The sequence below is a fragment of the Dendrobium catenatum genome, unplaced genomic scaffold (genome assembly GCF_001605985.2).
Source record: "Dendrobium catenatum unplaced genomic scaffold, ASM160598v2 fragScaff_scaffold_542, whole genome shotgun sequence".
Taxonomy (NCBI): Eukaryota; Viridiplantae; Streptophyta; class Magnoliopsida; order Asparagales; family Orchidaceae; genus Dendrobium; species Dendrobium catenatum.
In genome coordinates, this window is record NW_021319004.1 from 2,802,544 (window position 1) to 2,820,851 (window position 18,308).

Sequence of the window (18,308 nt, forward strand, 5' to 3'; positions counted from 1 at the left end):
TGAGCACGAATCTCAAGGCAAATTCATATTGGAAACTTTCAAAATTAAATTTGAGGCCATCTGAACTTTTATTTCACCATACTTATAGTTGAAATGAATGTCTTGAAAAGACGAGCCCAACGACATCAAATTCAATCCAATCTGAATCCCAATGGGTCCAAATTGAGGGCTCGAAGCACATTTAGATAGTTCAAAGCATAAATTTGATGACCAAATGACATCCAAATGTGATTTGCTTATAGTCGAATCGAGCGGCTCAACAAGACGAATCAAACGAGCCCAATATCGCTAAATTATGACATTATTAAATACTTAAATACTCAATAAACAATCTATGATCAATGAGTCGATTTTGACCGTTAATTCAAAATAGTCATCTATTTACTCGTCATTCCACTCCTAAAAATTTATAAATAGATTCCTCATTCTCCATAAAAGAGGAGGGGTCGAAAGAAAGAGGAGAAAGCAAGGAGAAAAAGGGAGGAGAAGAGGAAGCAGCAAGGAGAAATATGATATCTCTTTTACTATCATGTTCCTCGATCATTGCCCGATCACCGGTCGTCATCGAACTTTCGTCAAACTTCCACCTAACTATAAACTTTTGTCGAACTTATGGCCAACCACTAATTATTGTCGGATTTCCTCCCGGTTATCGACTGTCATCAGACTACGGTCCTTCTAACTACGGTCGCCAGTCAACTACGATCACTCTGATAGTCATCTCCAGAATACAATCTTTTTGTCCCCTGTTGCCCGATTGCAATCCTTTTGATCACTATCCCTTGCCGACTACGATCTTTTATACCTCTCTCGCCTTCGACCAGAGAATTAAGCCAAATAGCCGGTGTTGTACCGGTTCTCCAACCATTTTGATCCGGCTCTAAAAATGGCTTAAGTAGTCCAACCAAAAAACAAATTACTTTTTTTTGGCAAAGAAGGTAATTCGAAAAATAATTCCTTCAAGAACACAAGCAAAATCAGTTACGTTATTGTTTGCGTCGCCTGAGAGATTCGAACTCTCGCGGGGAAACCCCATGTACTTAGCAGGCACACGCCTTAACCACTCGCCCAAAGCGACGATCATTATTATTTTATAAGAATTCTTTAAATTATTTCATTAGGAACTCCAGCACAATTTAAAATGCACAGTTCCAAGAAGGAACGAAGCAGCGGAGGCGGAGTACGAGCCTCGAGTGTTGCATCAGTGTGTAGAGTTATGTTACTGGTACGTCGTCGACGTACTTTCCGACGCCCAGGTCTACGCCGAACATGCTTGAAAGTATTCATACATGGACTTGCGTTCGACCGGATCAGTCGCCCAGTCGGCGTCGGAGTAGCTTCGGAGACATAAGGATCCTCGAGTAATCGGCAACCCGAAATCAGCTGTGCCTTTTATATAGCGGAGTAGACGCTTAAGAGCTGCGAAATCGCAATTCCTTGGTTGGTGCATGCACTGGCATATTGAATTGATTGTGAACGCGATGTCAGGCCGTGTGATGGACAAATACTGGAGCGATCCCGCCAATTTGCGGAAGAGCTGTGGATCAGAGAAGAGAGACTCATCTTGAGTCTTAGACGGCTTGGTGAGCGCCGGTGTGGAGGAAGGTTTGCAGCTGGAGAAACCTGCTTGAGAGAGAAGTTCATGTGCGTAGTGTGTTTGATTTAAGAAATAACCATAAGTGGTTCGAATCACCTGAATTCCAAGGAAGAGCGAGACATCGCCTAGTTGTTTGATCCGGAATGCGGACTGAAGGTGATTTAAGGTGAGATGTATTTGAGTTGTGTCATTGCCTGTGACCAGGATGTCGTCCACGTAAATGAGGATGAAGACACGGGTGTCCGCCTTCACGTATAATAGGAGGGAAGGATCTGCTTTGCTGAATGTGAAACCAATGAGTTGAAGCGACTGTGTTAGTTTGTGAAACCAGAGTTGAGGAGATTGTTTTAACCCGTAAATCGATTTATGTAGCTTGCAAATGTATTGCGGGTGTTGTTCGTCCTTGAAACCACGAGGTTGCTTCATGTACACTTCATCGTGCAGGTCGCCATGTAGGAAGGCATTGAAGACGTCTAACTGAGTTACCGGCCAGTTGTGATGTAGGGCTATCGTGAGAAGCATTCTAATGGTAACCATTTTCGCCACCGGACTGAATGTTTCAGTGAAGTTTACCCCGAATTCTTGAGAACAACCGAGAGCGACTAAGCGAGCCTTGTAGCTTGCGATTTGGCCATTTGGAAGGGACTTTATCTTATAAGTCCATTTACTGCCTTACACGAGCTTATTGAGTGGTGCCGGAACCAACTACCAGGTACCAAGCTTCTGCAATGCAGAGTATTCAGTGGACATGGTCGAACGCCAGTGGGCATGTTTTGCCGCTTCGGTGTTGGAAGAAGGCATTGGCGAAGTTTCCTGCGAAGCCAAGAGATCAAATATTTGTTTTGGTTTTGAAATACCTGACCTCAGCCTTGTTTGCATATGGTGACGAGGGGGGGAGGAGAATAAAGGCCTGTTGCGAATTGAATTTTGGAGCTGAGAACTAGACGAGGCCTGCGGGGATTCGGAGATGGTTGTAGTATCAGCAGGAGACAGATCAAGCTGGGCAGAGTCCAGATTGGCTGGAGTACTGATTGTAGCCGAGGTGAGCGGAGCAGAAGTAGTTTGAGAGACCGTCGAACTGGGAATGAGCAGAAGAGGAGAGTAGTCGCACTGTGACGTGCCCGACGGCGAGCTTGGTGAGGGATGTTGATAAGGAAAAAATATTCTCGTAAAACACCATGTGGCGTGAAATGTAGATGCGATTTTGGGACACATTTAGACATCTGTATCCCTTGTGCTGCGTGGAGTAGCCCAAAAACACGCACGGTTGTGAGCGAGGGGACAGTTTATGTTCGGAATAAGGATGAGTCCACGGGAAACATAGGCACCCGAAGGTGCGAAGATGCTTGATGTCCATTGAGACAGAGATACGGTGTTTGGTACGAGATTGTGGAGGACTGTAGTCTATTGACGAGGTAGTTGGCTATAGAGACAGCTTCCGCCCAGAACTGTGAGGGTAGGTGAGTGGCGTGGAGTAGCGTGCGCGTTAGTTCGATAAGGTGGCGATGCTTCCGTTCAGCCGTGCCGTTTTGCTCCGGCGTATGAGGGCAGCACATTTGATGAGTTGTGCCATGTTGAGTTAGGTAATTTTGAAAAGCAGTGCTCGTATATTCCCCGCCGCCATCCGACCGGAATTGTTGTATTTGCGTATGAAAAATGTTTTTAATCATATTACATAAATGCTGATATTTAGAAAGAACTTCAGCTTTAAAATGCAACAGATAAAGCCATGAAAAATGTGTAAAATCATCAATGAATATGACATAGTAGCGAAAACCATTCATGGAAGATACCGGAGCCAGACCCCAGACGTCTGAGTGCACAAGTTGAAAAGGCTTAGTGCAGACAGACGTACTGGACGAAAAGGGCTGTTTATGACTTTTGGAAAGATTACAAGAAATGCATAAAGATGAAGTAGAACAAGTTTTAATAGCAGAGTCTAAGCTAGCTAATTTGTGCAATGTGCGGCTGTTGAGATGTCCAAGCCTTGCGTGCCACAAGGAACCGGATGAGCCGTCTGCTGCAAGAGTTGTGTGCTTAGGCGGGATAGGAGCCGTGAGACGATACAGACTATTGCGTTTGCGACCGCGAAGGAGAAGACGTTTGTCCTGAAGATCCTTCACAGTAAATTCATTAGCATTAAACGAGATAGAGACATTGTTATCCGCAGTCATCTTAGCAACTGATAAAAGATTGTGAGATAGGGAAAGAACATGAAGAATGTTACGAAGATAAAGCTTACGATGCGACTCGGGAAGCAGCAGGATCCCTTGGCCCGAGTTCTGGATCGGAAGATTGCTTCCATTTGCTATTGAAACTGAGTCCAGCCCGTTGTATGGAGACGGGTGCTGAAGATTTGTGACGTCCGAGGTTAAGTGAGACGAGGCACCGGAGTCGACGATCCATTCGTTCGGAGGCAAGGGATGTTGCTGAACGGTGAGAGCCCTCAGATTTGACGGAAGGGCGTAAGTGAGGTTACACCTATGCCAGAAGTTGAGTGCCGAATGACCGGATTTCCCGCAAATTTGGCATTGGAGCCGAGTTGCCGGAGTTCTTGATGTGTTCGAATTTTCGGTTGCGCCTTGAGGCCATGGGAAGACCGATTTTCCTTTGGGCTTCTGATTCCTGGATCGATATCCCGTGTTCCGATTTGAGAACAGGGCAGTGTTTTCGGAATTCTGAAGTTCTTGATTGTGTTGGTGGTGAAGATTTATTTCTTCACTACAAAGCAATGAATAGAGATCATCAAGACTAATAGGCTGTAAAGATGTTCGAATTGCCGTTTTAAACAGATTGTAGGTTGTCGGTAATCCATTAAGTATGTATAGGACAATGTCTTCGGTATCCACTTTGGATCCGGCGGCCGCGATGCTGTCAACTATCTTCTTGATTTGATCAAGATATTGCTGCATTGTCCTATCCTTCATCTGAATCTGATGAAGTTCGCTCTTTAGCTGGATTACCCGCGATCGATTCGTTGGTTGAAGCCGACGTTAAAGTGTAGCCCAAATTTCTTGCGCGGTGTTGAGAGTAAGCACATATGGAAAGATCAGCGTAGAAATAGTTGACAAGATTGCAGAAATAAGATTCCTATCAACTAGTCTCCACCGATTGTAGGCGGTGGTTTCAAACTCCGGCGGGCACATAGAAACTCCGGTGAGATGTTGTTCATACCCGTTAGCGGAGAAGTGTTGATAGAGTTGCAATCTCCAGATTGCATAATTCTCAGTCGTGAGCTGAGTGGGAACCAGATTCTTGATATTTGAAATCAAGAATTTGAGGTGAGGGATGATGAGCTCAGTCTCTTGGCCGGAAGCATTGGATGTTGTCCGGCGAGAAACTGTAGAACTTTCTTCAGCCATGGTGACGCCCAAGAGGGAACAGATGCTGTGGAGCAGATCGCTCTGATACCAAGATAGAATTTCTTTAGAGGAGAATTGGAGAACAGGAGCAGAAACGGACCGAAGGAGGGAAGAGAGAAAATGAATCTATGTTATTATTGCAATGAACAGTCCTAATATATATAGTGTTTACAAGAAGAAATAAAACCAAGAAAGTACATATGAGCCGGTTCCTTAACAATGATCTGTTGATTCGTTGGATAAATTTCGGTTGTGACGGAAGGGTAGCGCTGTCTTAGGTGAACTGCATTGACTAGGGTTTAAAGTACAGAGTTGGCCAAGTAATGATTTTAGATAATTGTCATAATCTTAGAGAGGATTCCAGAAAGATTTTTGACTTTCCATTAATGTTTTGCCGGGTTGCAACTAGTGTAATCTAGAATTGTCTTTAAGATAATAAACCTTGATTCTGTTATTGCACTAGATATATTTCTATATTTATACCTAGAGTCTCCTGCTTGTGAACTTTGCTCTGTCATGATAAAATCAATCAAGATCCATGGGAGCCAAAAATCACACGGAAATGATGCCACTCTTTATGAGGGGCAGGATTGAGCAATACACACTGATGGATGGATGGCCGATGGCACTCTTTATGAGAGGCAGGACATTGATCGTGCAGATTGAGCAATAAACACTGATGGATGGTTGGCCGTTAATCTAAAAGCATATAGTAATGGATAAGAGTTCGGTAATATATTCAAAGTTTAACATTTATTCTGTATACTCCTACTTGCATATTTAGGTATTTCACAGCTACTCAACAAGCTACTACTTGAGATTCGGACCAAACAGTTATACCTCTTAGGAGGAGCATTCGTGATGAGGGAAAGTGACCACTTCACAAGTTGATTGGTGCCAATTTGTAGATTCATGGCCATTCTCCTAGCGAGATCGTAATATGAAGAATCATCCTAGTGTGCTTGATCAAGATGTGACGCCCCAGGCATCCATAGTGAAAGGATTCGTCACGGGACTAACAGCACAAAAAAATCAGCTTTTTTTTTTAAGGATTTTACACAAGATGTCATCGTCTTTTCCAAGCCTCTCAGAGGGACTCGTCCAAACGTACCTGAGCCTCATATGTCACTCATCCTGATAGGGATTATTCATCTACGATTATCCTTTACCGTCAAGGTCACTAAGCTACCGCTGACATCCTTGGTCTAGCTATAGGAAACACATATCTCAAAGTCCGCAAGTACAATTTTTAGGGTTAAGGTAGTCTTCAAATCTTGAGTATTTTCATCTAAGATAAGTCACCGTTTTGCATTCACGAGTCTAAATTATGTCTCAATGGACTTGCCATTGCACTCAGAGGACCCCGCCTCCACAGACTTGCCCTTATGTTGGGCTTTGAGAGCTTACTTGAGACTCTCATCAATAAAGACTTGCACAAAGGGCTTGCCTCATGTGGAGGTCTATCTTGTAGGTCTTGTGTTTATGATAACCTGTAATAAGCCACATCATACATTTTACTTTATACAATATATATATATTACAACATTTCAAGTATCCCTTTAAGCCTTCTATACATAAAATGTGAAGATACATACTTCGGATCTTTTGGAACATTTAAATCTTTTGGAGTCAATTTTATATATTTACATCTCGTGGTCTCTCTTACTTTTGTATTGCTTACAATAAATTTAAGACTCTTACTCTCCATGTTCACTCAAACCCCACTCTGTTTCCTAGATCTCACCTAGAAATTACCTGCTAGTTTGTGAAGTATCATTAATGAACTAATTCGGATCCAACATCCTAAAAAGTGCGATGATAATGGATTATTGTCAGTGATAAGAATATAGATGCATTTGGAAGAACATTAAAATTCTGAGCCATCAATGAACATGGAGAACCTCACCTACATCACTCATCATGATTTGATAGAGATGGACGAAAGAATCACTAAAATGATTCAAAATGAGTATCAAAATGGAAAAATAAACCTTTTGACCTTCAATCTGCATCCTTTGTTTGCGACCTTGGTAACAATAATATTGCCTTCTCTACTAATATGGTTAAACTTGTAATTGACTAGGGATACTAATTAAGTAGAGGTATTAAATTTGACTTATATTAAGAATGGTAGAGGTAGACCTAAAAAGACTTGGTTAAAAAATATTAGAAATTATCTTTCTTTGTTAGATTTAAACGAGAATTTGACTTTTAACATGACACAATGGAGAAAAATGATTCATATAGCCAACCCCACATAATGAAACAAAGGCTTGTTGTTGTTGTTGTAGTACTTGAAATTCTTTCATAGAACCATGGTTATGGGGACTTTCACTTAATTTCTCATAATCATGTAGAATGATATTGAAATCATCCCCAACCATCATGGGACTCTTAAAAGAAATATCTCTTTAATATTATGGTATATATTTCTTTATATGTTTATAGCTACTTGCATAAATAAGTGCAATTGTCAGAAGTAGGATCTTGTGCAAGTGAAGTGCATTAAGGATGAAAATCAAAAAGTATTTTTATTTGAAGAAATTCAACAAAGATAGATGAGATATTTTGCTAAATTTTTTAAAGAAGATTGTGAGAATACAATTAACTTTAGTGTCCTTAACATCCTAAATAATAATAAAGATTTTTATTTTTATCGGCATATTAGTAAAACAGAAGTTTAAGAGGCTTTAAAGAAAATGAAGTGTGGAAAAATTGTTGGAACTGATGATATTTCAATAGAGATGTGGGTATGCTTAGGAGATGCATGAATTTCTGGGCTTATTAAACTTTTTAATATTATTTTGAAGACTAAAAAGATGTCAGATGAGTGGAGAATGAGTGCGTTGATTACTATTTCTAAGAATAAAGGTGATGCACAAGATTGTGCGAATTATAGATGAATTAAGTTAATGTGTCATACTGCAAAATTTTGCGAGAGAGTTATGGAGCATATGTTACAACGTGATACTAATGTTTCTCAAAATCAAATTGGATTCATGTTGGGTCGGTCTACTATGGAAGCTATACATTTATTGAGAGGTTTGATGGAGAAACATAGAGAGAATAAGGAGAATCTTCATATGATATTTATTGATTTTGAGAAAACATATGATAAAGTTCCAAGAGAGGTGCTATGGAATGTTCTAGAAAAAAAAGAAGTTAATGATGCTTATATTCAAGTCATTAGGGATATGTATGCGGGTCCTATTACTTGTGTTCAAACACAAGATGGGTTGACCAAATTTTTTTCCTATTTATGTTGGATTACATCAATGATTGGATCAGCCTTAAGCCCATATTTTTTTGCTTTAGTCATGAATGTTCCAACTAGACATTTGCTAGAGGTTGTATGCTGGTGTATACTTTTTACTGACTTGTTGATAAAACTAGAGAGGGAGTTCAAGGTAACTTTAATTATGTAGGTCAACTTTGGAGTCTAAAAGGTTTTCGTTTGAGTAGATATAAAAATGAATATATGAAATGTAATTTTAATTGTAATAAATTTAGTGGAGGGTTTGTGAATTTGGGCAATCAAGTCATTGAGAAGAGTATACATTTTAGATATCTTGGGTCTATTGTTGAGAGTGATGGTTAAATAGATGGGGATATTATTAGCAGAATTTAAGTTGGATGGTTGAAGTGGAGGAATGCATCAGGCTTGTTGTGTGATAGAGAAGTCCCACTCAAACTTGAGGGAAAAATTCTATAAGATGGTGATGAGACTTGCAATGCTTTATGGTGAAGAATATTGGTCATCAAAAGAGAAGCATTATATTAAGTGTTGTGGAGATGAGGATGCTCAAGTGGATGAGACTTGCAATCTCAAATGGATCTATTATAAACTGGCTCACTTGGCTTGCTTCAATTATGTATATATGTATGTATGTATACACAGTTAGTCCTAAATTTAACATTTTTGTGTTTTAGGCTTTATTTCGGATAGTTTTCTTATTATTTTTTAGAGTAATTTTTAGTTTAAAAATTTTTTATTTAAAAATCTTCATTAGGCCACATAATATAATTTATTTAATTCTCGTAATTATATTTTTTATAGGGCTATATTTAGGCTCTTGCCCATAAATAAGAGGTCAAAGGCCAAGTATAAAAATGGATGAAATCATTGTATCAAGTTCTGGTTTTCTAATGAAGAGAATTCCCAAAACATCTCTCCATTTTCTTTTATTTTTTTAGGCTTCATTTGTGGGGAGATTATTCTATATGAACAATGGACTGTTCGGAGGCAAATAAGTGTTACGGCACTCGGTATAAAACACCGGTCCACAACAAAAAAGTGAAGTGACGTGCTCTCATTCGTTTTCGGATGATGTCCGGTGTCCGGGCAGAATAATTAATCTCATTTGTGATAAATTTTTTTATTGTCTTTTAAAGTAATAAGTTTTTATAATTAAAAAAAATTGAAATAGAAATTTTTTGTGTTGAAATATTATTTAAGAAAATAATAAAAATATTGTTTCAAATAAAGCCTTAATTATTATTATTAGTCTGGTTAGAAGTGGCTTAATGTTATCCCTGAGCAAAATTTCGTCCAACATAACTAAAACGGACATCTTTAAGCAAAATATCAAATATACTGCCATTAAGACTGCTGCTATAGTAGTGAGGACTACAACTACAATAAAGGACATGCTGAGGAGTACCTTAAGCTCTGAAGCTCAAAATAACAAATATCAGAAATGTATAAAGGAATATAACTACAGCTAAGAAATTTAAAATATCATCATCATTCATGAACATCACTATAAAAAATATGGGGGTTTTACATATATAACACTTAAAACTATTAAAAATACATATTTAACACCTAAACTTTTATATTTACTAATATACCACATAAACCCCTATTTTAATCAATTCTAACATTCCGTTTAAACCTTCCGTCAAAAATCACTATCAATGGCTGTCTTCCTTGTCAATGACATCCTTTCACAGTGAATATAAGTATATCATTACTTCAATGGAGTGGTAGAATAGAAGGAAAAAAGGATTTTAGGTGGTATATTAGTAAATATAAAAGTTTAGAGGTTAAACTCGAAGTTGACTCACTCTCCATTAATCTTGCCCTATTCCGACAAGATTAGATAAACATGTTAGAAATTTCAACTGGGACCTGAGCCCTAGGGATCAGGTTGACCTGATTCATCCCGTGAGCGTTCAGCTCGAGCATGTGTAGGATTGTGGGTGAGGGAGGGAGATTGTGCCAGTGCGCTAGTGAGTGCGTGAATGTGAGGGAGCGTTGGACCGTCCGAGTGCGTGCTCTACTATGAGGGAGGGTGGAACTGTGCGAGAGCTCAGTTTGCTGCTCTACGACAGTGCAGGTGCGAGCGATGTGGCATGACGACACAAGTATACGTCTGGGGCTAGGCACTTGTGCGAGGGTGAGTAAAGCGATTAATTAGGTCAGGCGGGGCAAGTCAAATTTGGATTCACAAATTGATTTAGACCTAACCCAATTTTTCAAACGGGTCAAAAAATGAAAAAGGTAAACCCAATCCCTAAATTTTTTTTCACGTTAATAATTGACACCGCTAATAAAAAAACAACTAATTCTATCCTAATTAAAATGATGATCTCTTTAATATATGCACTGAATGAATTCTCCACACAAACTTATCTTCGATAATTCAGCCGCTTTTATGCCCGGTTCTCCCAACCAATTTGATCCGGCCCAAAAATTCCCTTAGCAGTCGAACCAAAAAAACCAATATACTTTTATTTTGTTTTTCTTGACTATATATATTCCATCAATATTTCAAACAAAATTAATAGTTCAAATTAAAACCTAAATCACCTTCTCCGTCTTAGGAAGACGAGGGCAAAGAAGGTAATTTCAAAGAAAAAATTCCTTTAAGAACACAAGCAAAATTATTTATACTGCTTGCGTCGCCTGAGAGATTCGAACTCTCGCGGGGAAACCCCATGTACTTAGCAGGCACACGCCTTAACCACTCGGCCAAAGCGACGGTTTTGTTTCTGTGCTATTTGATATTATTATAACCATTCATTAAAATATTTCATTAGGAACCGCCGCACAACTTAAAATGCCGAGTTCCAAGAAGGAACAAAGGAGCGGACAAGACAGCGTCAAGATGGACGACGCGGGCGTTGGCGTCGCCGGGAGAGAGACGGAAGCCGACGAGCCTCGAGACGCGCGGGTTGTGCGGGAGCTTTTGAGGTCGATGGGGGTCGGGGAGGGGGAATACGAGCCTCGAGTGTTGCATCAGTTTCTAGAGTTATGTTACCGGTACGTCGTCGACATACTTTCCGACGCCCAGGTCTACGCCGAACATGCTGGAAAGAATAACATCGATCCCGATGACGTTCGCCTTGCGATTCAGTCTAAGATCAACCTCTCCTTCTCGCAGCCCCCGCCCCGCGAGGTATGTTTCTACCTCTAACCCTAGTCGTAACGATTTTTTTTTTTAAATACTTTAAGTTTGTATCATAGTAAAAATAGGTAATGAGCTGTTGATTTGTTGGATAAATTGCGGTTGTGCAGGAAGGGTAGCGCTTTTGTAGGTGAACTGCATTGACTAGGGTTTAAAGTTTAGAGTTGGCCAAGTAATGGTTTCAGATAATTGTCATAATCTTAGAGAGGATTCCAGAAAGATTTATGACTTGCCATTAATGTTTTTTCCGGGTTGCAACTATTGTAATAATGAATTTTCTTTAAGAAAATAAACTTTGATTCTATTATTGCGCTAAATATAATTCCTATATTTACACCTAGAGTCACCTGCTAGTGAACTTTGCTCTGTCATGATAAAATCAATCAAGATCCATGGGAGCCTAAAATCACTTAGAATTGATGCCACTCTTTATGAGGGACATGACATTGATGGCTCAGATTGAGCAACACACACTGATAGATATAAGACCATTAATCTAAAAGCTTTTACTAATGGATAAGATCTTGGTAATATATTCAAAGTATAAAATATATTTTGTATACTCGTACATGCATATTTAGGTATTTCACAGCTATTCAACAAGCTTCTACTTGAGATTCGGTGCAAATAGTTATACCTCTTAGGAGGAGCATTCGTGGCGAGGGAAAGTGACCACCTCACAAGTTGATTGCTGCCAATTCATAGATTCATAGCCATTCTCCTAGCGAGATCGTAATATGAAGAATCATCCAAGTTGTCTTGATTGAGAAGTCATCAACTTTGCCAAGCCTCTCAGAGGGACTCGCCCAAACTTACCTGAGCCTCATATTATGTCACTCATCTTGACAGGAATTGTTCATCCATGATTATCTTTTACCGTCAATGCCACTCAACTATCGCTGACATCATTGTTCTAGCTACAGGAAACACATATCTCAAAGGCCGCAAGTACAATTTTTAGGTTTAAGGTCATCTTCGGCTCTTGAGTATCTTCATTTAAGAGAACTCATTCTTTTGCATTCATGAGTCTAAATTATGTCTCAATGGACTTGTCACCGCAATCAAAGGATCTGCCTTCATAGAATTTCTCTTATTTCAGTCTTTGAGGACTTACTTGAGACACTCATTCATGAAGACTTGCACAAAGGACTCACCTTACGTGGAGGTCTGTCAAGTAGGTCATGTGTTTATGATAGTCTAGAATAAGCCACATCATACTTTGTAATTTGTACTATTTTCTTACATTTTTTTATGTACAACATATCAAGTAGCCCTTAAGTCTTATAAATAAAATGTTAAGATAAATACTTTTGAAACATTTAAATCTTTTGGAGTCCATTCCATCGCTTGACATCTCGTGGTCTCTCTTGCTTTTGTATTGCTTACAATAAATCTAAGACTCTTACTCTCCACGTTCATTCAAACACAACTCGACTCCCTAAATCTCGCCTAGAAATTACTTGCTAGTTTGTTAAGTATCATCAATGGTTTGATTTGGATCCAACATCCTCAAAGGTGCGATGAGAATAGATTGATGTCAGTGACAAGAATATAGATGCATTTGGAAGAACATTAAAATTCTAAGCCTTCAATGAACATGGAGAACCGCAACTACGCCACTCATCATGATTTGATAAAGATGGAAGAAATGCTCACTAAAATGATTCAAAATGAATATAAAAGGGAAAATAACGCTTGTAACCTTCAATCTTCATCCTTTGTTTGCAAGCTAGGTAACCATAATATTACCTTCTCTACAAATATGGTTAAATGTGTCTTCATAGATCTTTGGATTAGAAAATGTGTCTTACTGGTTACCGACCTTTGAAGATTTCTACAGGGACAAGATGAATTTGCAATAATTGGCTGGATTCTCTGGAATTGCAGGTAGAACATTGGTGGGATGATTTCTTATGTCTTGTAGATGGATGTTTGGATTTTTAGAAGATGACATGATTTATTGATAAATTGTCAACACTTTTGAAAGCACTGGGATCATTGAAATTACATAGTTAACAAAGTCAGTTAATGCGTCTTTGAGGATCAGGTAAGCGGCAGTCTCTTTTGGCCGATGGATGCAGGAGAATAATAAGTAGTATCATTTGGATTCACAAGTTGCTAGGTTTGCTTTCGGTAAACGATGATTATTATTATTTCTAAATTTCAAGGTGAGCTATGGTACAATTTTCATTGCTTAGAGATGCATAATACGTGAGGGACAATAAGATGACAATTTTTAAAAATCCCTCTTGGATGAAGGAAGCTATCCTCGTCATCTTCAATCATTTTTTTTAAAAGGCAAAACTCTATTTTAGGTGCCACTTTAGGAGTTTGATAGGAAATTGAAGTTTAGTTGAATCTCCTAGAAGACGGGCTTAGCTAATTCTTTGCAATATGCACCCTGATTGAAATGTGTCTAGCATTAATAAGACAAACAGAGATGGAGTCTTGTATTTTTAAACCATTAAAAAGTTTGTGAATGCATTTCATGCTATGTATACCAAATGAGAAATTCCCAACAAGGGCAAGATTCAAGCAGTCTGAAATCAAGTTGATCTCTGATTTTGAAATTTTAAATGACAAAATCATCTTGATGATGTGGACTATAGCACCAATAGATGAAGTATGATTGGTGTCATTAGCATGTGCTTTGAAGAAGGATTCGGCGTAGCCTTATTGGTGTAGATGGTTTTGAGGTGAATGATCCTTGCCACAATTTACTTGAGCACATGTTTTGTCAGCCACGTAAGTTATTGGTGAAGGATCCGAGGCCGGATCGACTGGATAAACCAACAAATCTCCCATACAAGCATTACAAAGACTGTCGATATGGTGCTACCAGATATTGGTATTAGGGAATGAGAAATCAGAGTTAATTAATTAGTTGTGGAAGACAACAGATAAACATTAGGGATGAAGGAGGATTTATATGAAGAAGGGATGGGTTAAAGCATCTCCAAGGAGGAGAAATAAACCCGCTTTTGTAAAAAGCTTCTAGTAGGTTCCATGAAAGGAGCTGAGGATTTTGTGAAGGTTGAGCCAAGTTGTGACATAATTGGTGGAGATGATTGTCTCCTCTTTGTTCTCGTGGTTTTATTGGAAGACGAGCAATCGCATGAAGTTATAAAAGAGTTGCCTTTGTCTTATCAGCGTATGTTAATTAATTAGTTTTTTTAACTTATTTAAAGTTAGCTCTACATAATCGTGCTGAAGAATGTGTTTGAAATGTGCTATATGCTTCAACTGTATGTGTTGTTTTCGCCAAATCTGTGTTTAGGCACCATTTTGAGTTGGATAATTGCAGTCGACTTTAATATTAACATTTTCATAAATAGATGGTACGCATGCATACACTTTGTACCACCTAGGGGTGTTAAAATTAGTTTTCGGATTGGGTTCAGGTTAAACTCGAAACTAACCTGCTTTCCATTGATTTGATCTGAACCTGACGTGATTAGATAAAACGGGTCAGAAATTCAAACCCGAGCATGACCCACCATGTTATCGGGTTGACCAAACCCGCCCTGCGCGAGTCAAACATGAGCGCATGTGGGATTGTAGGTGAGGGAGGGACCATGTGAGGGTCGAGCGTGGGTCGTGTGGGAGAGCGTCAAGCGCGACTGCGGGCGAGGGAGGGACTGCGAGTGAAGGTGGGACAGACGAGTGTGTTGTCTACGGCTTTGCGTGGATGCGGGTGCAAGCGCTGCGAGCACGACAGCAGGGGTGAGCGAGTCCGGGGTGAGGCACCTGTGCAGGGGTGAGTTGGGCGACTGGCTTGGTCGGATGTGGACGAGTCAAATTTAGGTTACAGGTTGACTCGGATCCGACTCAATTTTTCAAACGGGTCAAAAATTGAAACCCGAACCTGACCCGTTTGTTAAACAGGTCGGCCCAAACCCGAATTTTTCGGGCCGGATCAATAATTGACACCCCTAATACCACCTTTGTTTTTGCTTGAAGAGAAATGTCTAGAGAGTGATGGCACAAAACTAAAAAAAAAAATTTGTTTACTATGGCTGTTTTTCAAGAAAATTTCTATATTAAGCTACATGAATCTTTAATCTATATCCCGTTTGATTAGGTAAGCTTATCTACTGATAAATTTCTGCCAATTTGAACCTTTTCCATGCTCACCTAGTCACCTTTGTACAGTATTGCTGAAGTTATAGATACTTTCAGCTGTTTATGACAATGACAACTATCCTTTAGTTAGATATCCTAATTCAGGTTGCTTATAATCAGAGTATGCTTAATTTTTTTTCTTCTGCTTTTTTCATTCAAATCAATCGATTTTATTGTTAGGAGTAAACTATATCAATAGCTCATCTTGATGTCTTGGTGGTATTTTATTCGTCATAGATGTTACCTAGACGGAAAACAGGTGTTCGATGTAACTCCTTTATCAATAATACAAGTAGTGCTTTACTTCATAATGCTTTACATTAGTAGCGCCGTAAAGTGACTTGACAACATAACAGAGTGTTTTTCCAGATCCGTTAAAATGGATGCTAAAGTGCCAATGCAAGTGAAAATAGATATTTTCCATCATGTAAATCAATGAAGTCTGAATTTAATAAATTTTGAGGTTTAAATTCTGAAAATATCTTTTTTTATATATCTTTAATTCAAGTTCATCATCATTAACGAATGCATCACAATTATTGGGGGTCGACAACTCATTTTTCATTGGTTTTCAGCTTTTTGCTGAATGTTGTATAAGATGTTAAACCTATATTTCACAAATTATTTTAAATAATTTTTATCGATGTTAAACTACTTCTACTCGGAGCATTATTCTTATTTTGATCAAGTTAAATCCTGAAGAGTTTTGGATATAAGAATATTTGCTTAATCCTGCATCCTCAAATGTTTACATACCGTTGTTTACATGCTTACTAAATTAATGATTTACGGCTGGATTTAGTTAATCTTGACCTTAGCTTAAATCCCAATTCAACAGCTTCAAAAAAAAAAAAAATGATCATTTGGCTAGATTTATCTTAAATCCATTCTTAGGCTGCTTACTAAACAGCTTAATTTGTAGTGCCAAAGCTTTCCAGATCAACTTGAAACATTACTCCCAATTCTTGGAATGAGCCTTATCGCCTAATTTTTTTTTTTTTTTTTACCGCCTCTTTTTTTTTTTTTTGGGTAATTTACTGGTTACTCTTATCATATTTTATTGCTAGCAATTCTGTTAGATTGGTCCATTGGACTGGTCCGACGAGACCGACTTATGCAAAACTGGTGGAGAGTTCCGCCTCCTGTACGCAGGAGCCGACCGTCCAGTCACATGTGAGCTGGTTAGGAAGATTTTTTAAGGGAGTTTGAAGGGAAATTTTAAAGTAGGGTTGTTTAGAGAATTCCTTTTGAATTGTAGGCATTAAATAGTTTGTTTTCCTAAGGTTAGGGCATCTTGAATTTGGCTGAAATTTAAAATCTCTTAGATTTAGGTTTTTTTTTGGGCTCTAGCGGCGTCTAGAGATTTGGGTGAGATCGATCCTCCTCTCAAATAGAGGATCAATTGTATCTTGCTATTTTCTTTTCATCAAATAATACAAATTATCCACTGTTTTCATGATTTTGTGTGAATTTTTGTGGAGAAATCTCGCTGTTTTTCGAAAATTAATAGAAAATACGTGAGATCTACAAGTGTTTCCTATCAAATTCATCAAAGATTTCTTTGTTTAAAAGTTTATTGATTCATTGTGCTCCATTCCAAATGTATTTTTCCATTCTTCAACATTTTTTAAACCTTGGTAGTGAGTAAACCCTTCTTCAGGTTCTTCTTGAGCTTGCTCGTACCAGAAACAAGACGCCATTGCCCAAGACAATCGCACCACCTGGTTCTATCCCACTGCCACCTGAGCAGGACACACTCGTCAGCCCTAACTATCAGCTCTTGATACCTAAGAAACATCTCGCACAAATTGAGGAGACTGAGGAGGATGAAGATGGTGGTACGAAGCCCAATCCCAACCCTAACACTAACTCTAACCCTAACTCTTCTGTTGAACAGAGGACAGATGCTGAGCAGCAGCAAATGCAAGCAATTCCTCAAAAGGTGTCATTTGCTCTTGCCTCCTCTGCTGCTGCGCCAGCTGCTAAGCGTCAGAGGTGTTGAGCTCAGGAAATTATTGGGTTCGGTCACAGGACGCCGTGCGGAGCCCAATGAAAATGCGCCACATCACCCCCTACTTGGTACTGAGATCGGTATTGTTCATTACCGAGCTCGGTATTGCTCGATATTGGATACGTGGTTGCACTTGATTGATCTCCGAACGATAAGTTGTGTCCGATGACCAAACTCAATAATTTCCCTTTGAGCTCAGCATGAGCAGCTGAGTCTGTTTTTTATGGAACAAATTTGTGTCAGAGTGAATTTTTAGAAGTATTAAATTTATTATGAGATGCATATAATATATACAAAAATAATATCCTGAGCTATTATAATTAAAAATTTGATCAGCATTTCAGCCCATTTTTTTCTCTTTGTATGTTTTGATGCGTTCTCAGAAAATTCAGAGTTTTCTTAGAAATTTGGAGTGTATATCTGAACTTTTTTTTTCTTTTACAATTTTCGCTTCTTTCTTGGAGAAATTATTCTATGCGGATGTCTGATGCAGCTCTATATTCGGAGACGAATCAAGTGCAGCCATCTTAGTGGTATCGAGCCGCAGTACCGAGCCACGGTACCAAGCAGGGGTAACGTGGCACATTCTGATTGGTCTCCGGATGGCGTTCGACGTCCGCACAGAATAATTTTTCTCTTTTTTGACAGCACCATGATGACAGGCTACATGGAAGTTGAAAATATTTCTTTTATATGGCATCATGATGATTCAAGTAGCTTCAAAGAAAGTATTTTTTGCTAATCCCATATTTTCATTTATTTAACTAAAATTATATTATTATATTATAATTTATAAAAATCATATA

The 18,308-nt window shown here is 38.8% G+C and overlaps 1 protein-coding gene and 2 non-coding genes across 4 annotated transcripts; 1 reads left to right on the forward strand and 2 right to left on the reverse strand.

The window, feature by feature from the left end:
• Nucleotides 1-996: 996 nt before the first annotated feature.
• Nucleotides 997-1,078, reverse strand: TRNAS-GCU. The gene has a single exon. It is a non-coding gene; the product is annotated as a tRNA-Ser (tRNA).
• Nucleotides 1,079-10,861: 9,783 nt separating this feature from the next.
• TRNAS-GCU lies at nt 10,862-10,943 on the reverse strand. The gene has a single exon. It is a non-coding gene; the product is annotated as a tRNA-Ser (tRNA).
• A 63-nt stretch (nt 10,944-11,006) lies between these two features.
• LOC110095833 (transcription initiation factor TFIID subunit 9) lies at nt 11,007-18,144 on the forward strand. Of its 2 annotated transcripts, XM_028694713.1 has the most exons (3): nt 11,007-11,360; nt 17,152-17,326; nt 17,996-18,144. In XM_028694713.1, exons 1-3 carry the CDS (start codon nt 11,022-11,024, stop codon nt 18,031-18,033), a joined length of 552 nt encoding a protein of 183 aa, XP_028550546.1. In that variant the 5' UTR covers nt 11,007-11,021; the 3' UTR covers nt 18,034-18,144. The 2 variants fall into 2 exon arrangements, with proteins under 2 accessions (XP_028550546.1, XP_020677201.1); XM_020821542.1 differs by lacking the exon at nt 17,996-18,144 and having other exon boundaries at nt 17,152-17,850.
• The last annotated feature ends 164 nt before the right edge of the window (nt 18,145-18,308 follow it).